Source organism: Thermobia domestica, chromosome 3 (genome assembly GCF_964235325.1).
Source record: "Thermobia domestica chromosome 3, izTheDome1.hap1.1, whole genome shotgun sequence".
NCBI lineage: Eukaryota > Metazoa > Arthropoda > Insecta > Zygentoma > Lepismatidae > Thermobia > Thermobia domestica.
The window spans coordinates 71,563,420-71,575,860 of NC_137456.1; the positions used below are offsets into that span (position 1 = coordinate 71,563,420).

Genomic DNA, 12,441 nt, shown 5'->3' on the forward strand with positions numbered 1-12,441 from the left:
ACCGTGAGACGTAAAACTTAAAATTTCATTTCATTTCAGAGGACATAGCATCTATAATCCTCCCGAGTTACCTAGTCACTTCTTTCCAGTGAAGTCATTTGTCCAAGAGTGACTTGCATTCCATGAAGTAGTTGATTAGCGAAAGGGCTATTTATGTTTTTCGTGTACCCAAGTATTTTTTTTAAATTTTGATACTTAGAACTATTTTTCTTGCTTCATATAAACGTAGGTGACAATAAAATACTGTATTATATTTAATATGTCTATCTACTGTTTCTAGTGTAGATAGTTTTAATGTATTAAGCAGTTCTTTTGTAGAATTGGATGTTGTTTATCATTTAACCGATGATCTACCAAGGGACAATACTTCGGATATAATGAACACTATTTGCTGTAATGATAATATGAACATACTCAGTTTCGAAACCAACATTTCTAATTCCGTTTACTGCATGTTATTCTTGCAACAGACAATCTGATAAAACTGCATTGTATTTGTTTTTAAACTTTAACCTACACATGTGTGTACCACAGAACTGCATTCGATATTTTTGCTATGTGCATTTGATGGCGCAGTAGTCAATTTGAAGTCAATTAGGGATAATTTAAGCGAAATGTTTGCACTAGAAAAATACAATGGAATACCTATAATATATTAAATTTTGTTTATATGCTTAATATTCTTCGTTCAGTACAATGCGCGCATATCCTACTCTAGGTTATGTTTGGATTTAGGTTAGATTAGATTTGGTACTCGATTTTCTATTACAAATGCCAGACAATAAACGTCGTTTTTCTATGTGCATACGTAACAAATGTCTTCAAATTGTTAAGTGTAAAAAAAGGCAGAGTTCCAGTTTATTCTTCTTAGAGTTTTGAATTGAAGCATTCCCCGTAATCGTAGGATTTCCAAAAGAAAACAAAGCCAATGGCAATGTTCGTAATTCCTTGACTCATAAACTTCAAGTCCGTTAATTCTGAGAGGAGCACTTTGCGAAATATTTTCTAAATTGGTCCCCGCAATGTTTTTACTTTACACGTTTTTTTTTTTTTTTTTTTTTTTTTTTTTTTTTAAGATAAGTTAAATACTAAATATTGTTCTCTACACAGGTTTCATTGATGATGAAATCATTCGATGTTCACACCTGTCATCTTGTGTTCACAGTAAGCCAGCGGACGTTTGTAGAAAATGGAGTAAGGAGGAAAAGAAGAAAGTCGATGTTTCGCAGCGTGCTAATGTTGGAATGCACAACATAAAATGGGTGGTATTGATTTAATGAATAGGTTATTGGCATTTTGCAGAGGCGTAATACGCACTAGAAAGTGGCCAGTGGGCGTTTTCAACCATTTTGCTGATTTAGTTCTAGTGAACTACTGGCTAATGTATCGCAGAAGGTGTAATGAAGAGGGTCTTCCGAAGAAGAACCAATTAACACTTCGCTATCGCATGATTTGGCAAATACTCTCATTCATTTTCCTGGAGAAGCAAAGAAAACTCGCAGAAATGCCGACGATAGTTTATCTGAAATACCGGAAGAAGCTAGAGAAGAATCACACCGGGCAACGAAGATAAGGAGAGTAATCAGCTAGCCAGTACCAGAAGTATGTAACGACAATATTGGGTATTTACCTTTATTTCTGGATGACAAATTTGCCAGCAGGTGTCGATATGAAAGGCGTAAATCCCGAAGTACTGTGATTTGCGAAAAATGTAATATGTATCTATATGTATTGAGAAATAACTGCTTCATCAGTATCACATAAAGTAAGCAAGATGATTTTGTACAATGTAACAGATATCTATTATTTTGAAATCTTTTTATTGTATCATTAACATAAAACAAAGTATGCAAGGCAGTTTCCGAAAGATGTCATATACACCTGTGTATTTTACAAAATATTTACACAAACAAAGTGAGAAACCATGTATTGCAAACTCTTAGTTAAAACCGCAGGTACACATATGTGCAATACTCCGAGATAACTAATAAAATTTATTAAAAATGATAAATTTGTACTATTTTGTCCCCAGTTATCATAATTCAAGCGATAGTTGCAAAAAATGTGGACCGCTTAGTGCCAGAACTCTAGAGGATATTGTGACCTTTGTTATTAAATTACTTTATGGAGCAAAAGTTACAATCCCAACGAGAAAGAAAAAAACAGGCTATGATTTCTGGATACTATTTTATCGTTCATTTTGTAACAATTAAATTTGTCGTAGAAAAGAATCGATTCATCATTACATTTAGTATTATCCATAGGTTAAACATTATTCCAAGGTACAAAATGACCTCTCCGGCAAAAGTTGATCCAGTGTTCCCGTTAATGTAATCCCCTTGTAACGTTTGTATTATGAAGCTGAAATATCGAACTATCAGGAACATATTTTTTCCTTAGCCTTGCACAAATATAATCACTTCTGTAAAGCAAAATACATTGAGTGCTCACTGAATTGTGACCACCTAGTTAATACTTCGTTGGTTCATCTTTTGCATAAATGACAGCCTGAACACAGCGTGACATGGATTCTTGTAGCTGCTGATATGTTTCCACAGAGATCTGATACCATATATTCCTAATGGCATTTTGCAATGAACCACAAATATCGGTGCAGAAGTCATGGTGCGAAGATCTTGTTTCACAACATCTCATAAATGTTCTATAGGATTAAAATCCGGTGAGTTAGGGGGGCCAATTCACATGCTGCAGCTCCGTGGAATGTTCCTTAAGCCAAGGAAGTACAGTCCTGGCTTGGTGGTACCGTGCATTGTCGTCCTGAAAAATACCGTCTTCATGTGGATAGAAGTTTTGCGTTGTAGGATGTACGTGATCCCCTAACACCTGCAGATACACAACGTATATCACACTGTGGTCCATGCACACCAAAGGTCCCAGAATTATACAGTAGTTACAATCTGTCTGTACAGTACGTACCATGCACGAGGGATCTATAGCTTCGTGCTGTTCGCGCCACACATACGCACGCCCGTCCGAGAGAAGTAGCACAAACCGTGATTTATCGGACTAACATACCCTTTTCCAATCGTCCACTGTCCAGTTAGTGTTCCCATGCCCAAGCGCGACAAAGTCGGAGGTGACGAGTCGTAAGGAGTGGGAGTTTGCTGTAGAACTTGCGTGCTAGTGTACGCCGTGTACTTGTATGGGATATGGGTGTTGTGCATCCACCGTTGTATTAGTCACATAATTCCTGGACACTGAGGTTCGTTTGGGCTTCACTAACTATTTGACGCAACGCTCGCTCCACGTTTTAAACTTCCGTGCGTCCCTGCAGTTCCGTCTCTTGGAGATCGTTACCCCATTTTCTTCCCACTCCTTGTGCACGTTCACTACACAGGAACGGGATCATCCGACAAATAAGTCTCGGTTATTGACGCATCTATTGCTCGAGTACCCACAATCATGCCCTATTGGAATGTGAATAAATCCTGCTCACCTCCCATTATAAGAGTGTGCTGTCTACCAACATGTAGCTCGAGTGTGTTCTTTCTCTGCAATACTACACGTTGGGGCGGTCGTGTAATCAGCTGGGCTGTTGGCCACACTTTCTTCTGTGGAGGCCTCGTCGGAATTCAGTGAGTACTCAGTGTACAAAAAAGTATCCATGGGTCCTTTCTTATCAAGTAGGTATGAAATTTCATTTTATGATAAGGTTCACTGAAAATATTCAATTTTGTTCGTATTTCTGTATATGAAAAATAGATGTAATTATTTGCAGTCATGGAAACAAAAATACACAGTAAATAATTAGACAGAAAACAATTATTATAAGACTACCATGTCATGGTAGAAGTCTTCTACGATGCCACCACTGGCTTTCCCAAACTATGTCAAGCCATTCTAAAGAACATTCTGGCAAGATAAGACCTGATGGAGGAGGTAGCAGGAAATATATGAACTGTGTAAGCATAAAAATATGTTATATAATTATTACAAATTACAATTATATACAATTACATATACATACAGTGTGATCAGAAAGTTGCTCAGCAATGTAGGTAAGTACTTATAGTTGTGAGAAAAGAATTGAAAAATTAACTTTTTTCCTTGGGTATGCTTATGTTATGCTATGCAAATATCAGACAGACAGGAACAAAACTAGACTTTCAACTCAATAAAGACGTATATTGCACAATAAACAAAGACAGTTCACATTGCATTGTAATCAGCTATTGTGCTCAAATGTTGATAATAGTTCTGTTGAGTATCAAGTAGTACAGGTGTGTGTTACAATGTTAACAATGGACCAATAAGTGTTTTTGATTGAACATGCATAAATATAGAGAAGATGTGAAACACTATTCATTAAAAAGTGGCTCAACAGTATCAGAATCGACCTAAAACTACGTATTAAAGTATCGAAAGACACCATCATATATAAAGTATATACAATTTATCGATCATCGATATTTACTTCGAGTGTTCACAAAAATGTGTGTAGAAAACTTAACCTGTGCCTTCAAGCTAAGAAAAATCATTTTTAACATTTACAGTTTTTACCATTTACCGTTTTTAACATTTACAATAGAGTTTCTATGTAGCTATCTCTTTGCCATAACCAATTGCACAGCAAATTTTTGAATGCACTGTACTATTTATGTATCTACACACACACACACACACACACACACACACACACACACACACACACACACACTTATGTTATATATAATTTTAAGATATTTTGTCTATATTTACATGTATAGCTGTGTTATAATAAAAAAAAATGAGAGTATACTTCAGCATCAGTTTCATTTGAATAGGAGGCGGTCAATCTACAGCATCAATTTTTATATTTACAAGAAAAAAGTAATAATAAGAAGTTTTACTCGATCTTTTTCGAGAACTATACATGGAGATTTATACTTACCAATATAAATTTTGTTTACTTCATTGAGATTTATCGATGATCTCACCTTTTGACTTTTTTTCGTTGAACGTGAACAATATTGTAAAATTATGTCACGTTACACACACCTCTAAATTAAAATCTAAAATTGTCTTATATTCACCTAACATTATGTAGCAATTGAGGAGCTGCCTGAATTAAGAAGTACTAGCTCAACCTGTGCTATTTACACAACGCACAGTTCTAATATGAGCGTAATCACCTTCCCACTTCTCACTATATCTGTGCAGGTCCTTTTACGGACACAAGTAAATGTCAGGAAGACTCTCAAAGAGAGGGAATTGCCATAGACAAACATGTAAATGTAGTATCTTAATATGTAGAATGTTGGGGTGGGTTTGTGGCAAACTTGGATAAGTGATAGATGATACCAAATGCAAATAATTTTTACTTATAATTACATATCCGAGTACGCCTCATTGTGGGTCCATAACCCTTCGAAGTTGTCAGCTTGCAATAGGTTTTGTCATTCGAATTAAAACAAAGTGCCTGAAATATCCATCAACCCGCTGTACGTAGCTTCTCTACTCGTTGCCTTTCACTAGGGTATCAACCTTAACGTCCTAGTGCCAATATTAAACTAATAGGGTCAAAACGACCCCTAAAATGTGGAATAGAAAAAAATAAAGATAAGTTTAAAAAAAAATTGGAATGAGAACTGGCAAATCTACACAAACTTTGGAATCGACCAGCAAGAAAGAACGGCACATTTCTAGCGCTTGTGGTTTCCCAGATCTCATTGTCGAAAGGATTTGTCACAAACATATAAACTTTCCTTGACCACAAACGTATAAACCTAGCATTTTAATAGATAGATGATAGCAATCTTTGATCCAAAAAGCCAGAAATAATGGCGCTTGGGATCCGATGCGCTGCCACTCATCACTCAGTCAAACATAGACTATCTAGCTAGTCTTTCATGGTTGCAGCGCCAGGAAGTTTAATTTATTTGTTCTGAATAAATTTCATCAGTATTTCAATACTGTGTAACTAACGAAAACTGGAAAGAATTTAACTTCTTTCTTATCTGTCTCACCTCCATGTGCTGAAATAAAATACTACACTCTATGTCACAAAAGCCCACAAAGTAGTTCAGCCGACTATATGGCCGTTGATTCCACATAATGCTTGGAGTCTGTTTATGGGTGTGCAAGCACATTTCTTCGTTACAGCAATTATTAGTGCTCTGCATGATATAATTCTGGGTATGCCACTGATCTGTATTGCACTAATTATTGCAGCTGGGAAGTTTTTAATTATGTGTTGATGCTGAGAGAATTGTTTCCTTTCAGATCTGTACTATTACATATAAATGACTCATTCATCAACATAGGTTATACTACTATAGCTAGAAATAAAATTTGAACAGAAAACTCTCTTGCCACGAAAACAAATCAGAAGAAATTATTATTTTTTTTAAAAAAAAAAAATACATATATTAAAGGAGATAAAAGGACGTTCAAACTTTTTTTTCTTAAGAATGAAGTATCTCATATTATTATAGGAAGATAAAACTTGGTATATGAACTCCCATTAAAAGTAACTGAACACTTATTTCAGTATTTGTCGAACAGTTCACTTTTAAATTTATGAAAAGGGAGCAATTTCTATCTTCAAATTTAGAATCTTTCTATATGAAACTGTCAAATATGAGGATTCACTCACGCTAGAGGAGTGGAATTCGGTATATAAGCTCTTAAATAAAAATTCGAGAATACATATTTCGACAATTCTGTTTCTAATGGGGAAAAGAAACAATTTCTATAATATTCAAATTTCCGATTCTTTATATAGAAAAACTTAAGTATTCGTATTAGTAAATATAAGTATTCGTTTAAGAGGTCTGATACATAAACTTCTAATTGCAATTAATCGGGAACGTATTTCAGAATTTTCAAAACTTCGGCTTCTAAAAGGGACAATTTCTAATATTAAAAATTTCCAATTCTTTATTCAAAAATTGCTTAATGTGAGTATTGTTTAAGTTGGAGGTGTAAAATTCGATATATAAGAACCAAAATGAGTAAACATGTATTGTAGTGTTTTCGGCAATTCCGCTTCTAGGAAAAAAGAGAGAACTTTTACAATAATCAAATTTCTGCTATTATATTAATTTAAACCTTATTCTTCCCACGTGAAGAACGGGCACTTCTATTTGTTCTATTATAAGCATTCTTCATTTTGCTTTAGTAATAGTCAAACTCCAATTGGGGGGATCAGGAAGTTGTTCGGGGACCGTGCCCCTATTTGCCCCTCCGAGAGTACACTCCCGAGGCGACACCAGATGCAATAATAGCGTCAGTGTGTATGGTTCAGTTTGAACAGTTGGAATGTTTCGTCAAATTGAGCATCCCGCCAAGAGTGAAATAAGGTCTTTGATTCGATTTTTAACAGCCAGGAACGCAGTGGATTTATCAGCAATGGAAATTCATCGCCAGATATGTGAGGCGAACGATCCGAATGCAAGGAGTGACAGCAAGGTGCATAAATGGGTGTGATCGTTGAAGAACAGGGTGGACAATGTTCATGATGAACCTCGATCGGGCCAACCGTCTGTAATCACAGACACAGAAAAGTCTATGAAAACCGGCGTTTAAAGATTTCCACGTTGTCATTGGAACTTCCACACATTTCACGGTCGGTACTGTACACAATCATTTTTTAAACCTTGAAGTTCCAAAAACTGTACGCGCGATAGATTCCCAATCTGCTTACGAGCTGACTAGTCCTTTGACGTTTTTGACCCGATACAATGAGGAAGGAGCTCAACTGTTGCACCACATTGTCACACAGGGGATGAAATATGTTTCCCGAATGATTCCATGATCGAAGCGGCAAGGAATAGAATGGCGACACACGACATATGCAGTCAAAATGAATGCCAAACACTGCAAACAGACAAGACGCAAAATTATGGCTATCGTATTCTGGGATCGCCATGGTGCCTTGTTAGTCAAGTTCATGTCACGAGAAACAACCATCAACTCAGTTGCTTACTCTACGACTTGAAAAAGCTTCGATGTGCTATACAAAACAAGCGCTACGGCTTATTGTCATCTGATGTTCTCTTGCTACATGATAAAGCATGCGCTCATTCTACTGCTCAAACTCAAGAGTTAATCAGATCTTTTGGGTGAGAGCTACTGGGCCACCCACCATACAGACTGTGCCTTTCGCTGAGCAATTATCATATTTTCCCTACTTGAAGCAGTTTCTCGTGGGTCAGCGGTTTGACACCGATCAAGAAGTGAAAAGAACGGCTGAAGATTGGCTTCGCTGACAGATAGGTGAATTCTACGATGTGAGCATACAAAAACTTGTGAAACGATAGATAAATATTTTAACAAACATGTTAACTATGTAGAAAGATAACTTAATATGTACAGAGGAAATATTCAAAAATATATGGCACTATCTTTACTAGTTTTTTTTTTTTTTTGTATTGGCAATCGACCTTACTTAATAAATAGCCCTCGTATATATGCGTGCAGTGTAGTAATGTTTCTTCCATTTACTGTACTTATGTATTAAAATGCAATTCACCTATGCCAAGGCATCAAGATAGAGATTATTACAGACAAATATTGTTTACTTTTAGTAATAAGTTTACCGCATCATTTGGACCGCTTGGATTCCAAGAGGTGTAATTTCAAATTGGAAATATTACAGGGAAGAACTTTGATGTTAAATGTCCCTTGAAAAATTCAATTATATCCAAAAACAATTATGAAGTTTAATTCCTAATGCTGGTAGCGAATAACATTGTCTTGATGCGATTTACATGAAATGTTGAAGTTTTAAGTTCACTTCTAGAAAATTTTGATTTTGGAATTACACTCCATTACACTCCAAGCGGTCCATTTTATTCAAAACAATCATACAAATCTTTACGTCTTTTATGTACAGGATGGGATTATAGAAGTATTGTAATATTTGCATTACACACGATAATCTACGGGTAGATAATAGACTTCAGACATTTTTATGAAAATGCACATTGTATTTACTTGTGAACAAAAGATTTTGAGATGTTATTAAGGTTGAGCAAACATTCATAAAATTAAATGCAAATTTTTCATAAAGAGATAAGGTAAAATATGATTTTATTGCATACTGTTGTCCACATAACCGACACAAAAATCATGAAACTTGTCGAAACTAACTTGCTATAACTTTCATCTTCCTTAAGTCGTAGGTCATCATAAAAGTTAAAGAGTAATCGGTATTAGTCTGTTTCGCACTTTTTCAACCGAACTTTCATCTCCATTGAGGGGGGACCTGATCGTTCATCAGCGATCTTCTCACGACCCTCCTGGAATATTTTGTGTCACCTTTTTGCACTGTGAATATGACATGCACTCCGCACCTAAAGTCTTCTGAAGCAACTCAAAAGTCTCCGATGGCGTTTTCTGAAGTTTGAAACAAAACTTCATCGCGTATCGCTGCTCGAGAGATTTTTCCATCTTGATTTCGACCGAGCACTCCATTGGAGCACTCACACAAGGGTTCACTGAAATAGGCACTCTCCAGGAGGTCGGAGCCGACTGGCGCTGGTCGCGCTGTGTTCCCAAGACTCCACCACCCACCCTTCCGTGCAAGCTGCAACGCTGTGCGACGAATAGTCGCGGCAGAAGAAAATGGAGCACATGGGACAGACCTTGTATTATTAACGCATGCGAAATGCAAATATTGATTAAAAAAAATAGTTGCGTACAAATTTTAACAGACTTTTGGGCATAAAAATTGGATGTTTACTAGCGAGAAAGATCTAAATTAATAAAAAAAAATGGATTTCTGTTGACTGGTTTGTTCATCGATCGTTAATCTCTCCTAACTTTTCAAGTTTTTTTTTAAATGCTGTATTAATTTCCCCCTTCTATTGAGCAAAAGACCTACAATTCAATTCCACATTTAAATTCTTTAACACTAATGAAAAATCAGTAGAAATTATCATAAATTTAATTATCACTGCAACATGTAACCTTCATTAAAGGGCACTATAACGGAATTGCATTGCCTGTCTTTGTTTTCTGAAATACTACTACAAGACACTACAATACGAAATCCACAGATTCTTATAAAATACAATTTGATATTATGCGACATCTAGCAATACATGACGTAATATATACTAATGAACGCATATATGCAGCAGTAACTCTCACCTAGATATATCTTAAATTGTATTTTTGTTTTTCAGTGTGCAGAACGTTTACATAGAGTATGGGGACATATTAAGTATCTCGTTTCAGCAATAGTTGAACCAGGTCCAGAGGTAAGGAACTTTCCTTTAACTTATGTTGATTTATGGTATGAATTCAGGTTTACTAAAAATTAAATAAAAATCCTTCTCTTTTTTGCCTAATTTCCTTATTCACAATTTCTTCGGACATCTCTCTCTCGTTCGCTTTCTTCCTTTCAAAGTATAGTCCTCACATACAACCGTACTTTTAGTTTGAATCCCTTCTTTTAAGATTGCAAAAAGATCCAGTAAAATTACTAGTTTTTCATACTTCGAAATAGCGATGAGTAAAATTTAGTTAAAAGTCGAAAATATCACTTTATTACATAAATTCGCTAAACGTATAGATCAATAGGAGCTATAACTGATCATTTAGGATGAGAATTACGAGGTTTGTTAGAAAAGTAAAAATACAATCGAAAAACAAGATTATATAAGAAATACAGGGTGTTCCAGAGGGACCCAGACACTAGCTTTTTCTCGAGAACAGTACATGCTATCAAGTTGAAATTAAAAAAAAAAAAAATGCATGACAAACGTGGGCCCAAAGAATCCGTAGAAATTATTTACAAAATCTCGAAAGCCCCCCTTCGTGGTGTAATGGGGGGCACATGCCCTGTTCTTGCGATTTTGAAATGGGAACGATATGTTTCGAATGCACATTCAAAAAGGTGGGGAGAAAATAAGATTGCCCTACGAAACATTTGTCCGTACTACCTACCGTTTTCCGTGTACCATTTTTTTTTTTTTTTAATGAAGGGGCACGAAATAGAGTATACGGAGTTTACTAATTAAGATAATGTAAGCACCGTCATTGTTTCGGGAAGTGCAAGACACACGCTTTCCAATAATATGCCACATGGTGACTCAGGGTCTTAAAAAAAGAAGAAACTGGGTGACCCAAAAAGGGGGTCCAAAGTAAGGTTAGAATTCGAAAATTTCAAATGGAAAGGGGGGGTCGAGTAATACCTCGTTGCAAAGTTTTCTGCATATGTTAAAAGAATTCGAACTCGAATCCAATAACCACTTTCAACATGGTGACCATAATATCGAAACCCGGAATTTCTGGTTCGTCATGAAGAAATAATGTAACTTGTACCGCCCTTCACATTTTTTCCAGGCTTAGGACTAGCAACGATTTCCACTCACAATAAGGAATTCGTTGGCGTGTTTAACGGCTGCTTCGTCAACTGAAAAGGTCCTTCATTGTACAGAAAATGATTGCCACAACGTTGCTTGACAAAAGATAGTACATTAGTCTTTAGTGAAATAAAAAGAAAAACGAAACACAATGAGAAACGAATGATGAACGAAAACGAAAAGAATAGATAAAGCACTGACTTCGATGCACATTTACCAATTTACAGTAGATGTTCGAAATGCCTGCCCTGTGCCTCAATGTATTTTTGCACACGGTAACTGAGATTATTCTGTGCCGCAATAATTCCCTCCTCACTAATCTGCCTGCATGCAGCAACTATGCGCTCCATCATGTCCCTTGCTGTGGGGCGATTTCCTTAAGTTGTCCCCATAATTAATGATCTAAACATGTTAAGTCTGGTGACCTAGGAGGCCATGGCACAGGTTCACCCCTACCTACCCAGCGACCACGAAACATTGCATTCACCTGATTCCTCGCTGTCAGTTGAAAATGTGCTGGGCAACCATCTTGTTGTAGCCAAATGTGTGTCCTGATGTGTAAGGAGATGTCTTCGAGAAGAATAAGCAATTGTTCTTGCAGAAATGTACGGTAAACAGCACTCGTAAGACTCGCTCCAAAAAAAAGAGGTCCAATTATTTTTCCGCTGATGATTCGACACCACACATTCACAGACCATCTACGTTGCTGACCAACCTCTTGCATCCATTGTGGGTTTACAGCGGCCCAATAATGCATGCTGTGACGATTTACCTGACCGTCACTTTTAATGTAGCCTCATCAGACCACAACACTATTTCGTCAAAGAATCGAGCATTTGCATGCGCTTGAGCTTTAGACCACATGCAAAAGTCGAGCCTGCTTTGAAAATCAGTGCCATGTAGCTCTTGATGCAAGGACATATGGTATGGATGAAATGTGCTAGCCTTCAAAATCCTTGACACTGTAGTTGCGCTGACACCAGAATCGCGAGCAACTTGCCAGATACTCATGTGAGGATTAATATGGAAGGTTGCAAGTACATCAGCAGACCTATTACCTCAAACAGGCCGAGCTATGCGTTCATTCCTGTGACTGCTAGAAGGCTGAACATTTCCTCTTCTGCGTAGA

General features: G+C 36.6%; 1 protein-coding gene across 1 annotated transcript in view; it reads left to right on the forward strand.

Moving 5' to 3' along the window:
• Positions 1 to 3,761: 3,761 nt before the first annotated feature.
• The window catches only part of LOC145680496 (uncharacterized), an 84,335-nt gene continuing 75,655 nt past the window's right edge, over positions 3,762 to 12,441 (forward strand). Inside the window, exons 1-2 of the mRNA XM_081751079.1 lie at positions 3,762 to 3,923; positions 10,131 to 10,205. Coding sequence (XP_081607205.1) covers positions 3,849 to 3,923; positions 10,131 to 10,205 — 150 coding nt within the window. The 5' untranslated portion in view covers positions 3,762 to 3,848. The remainder of the gene's footprint in view (positions 3,924 to 10,130; positions 10,206 to 12,441) is intronic.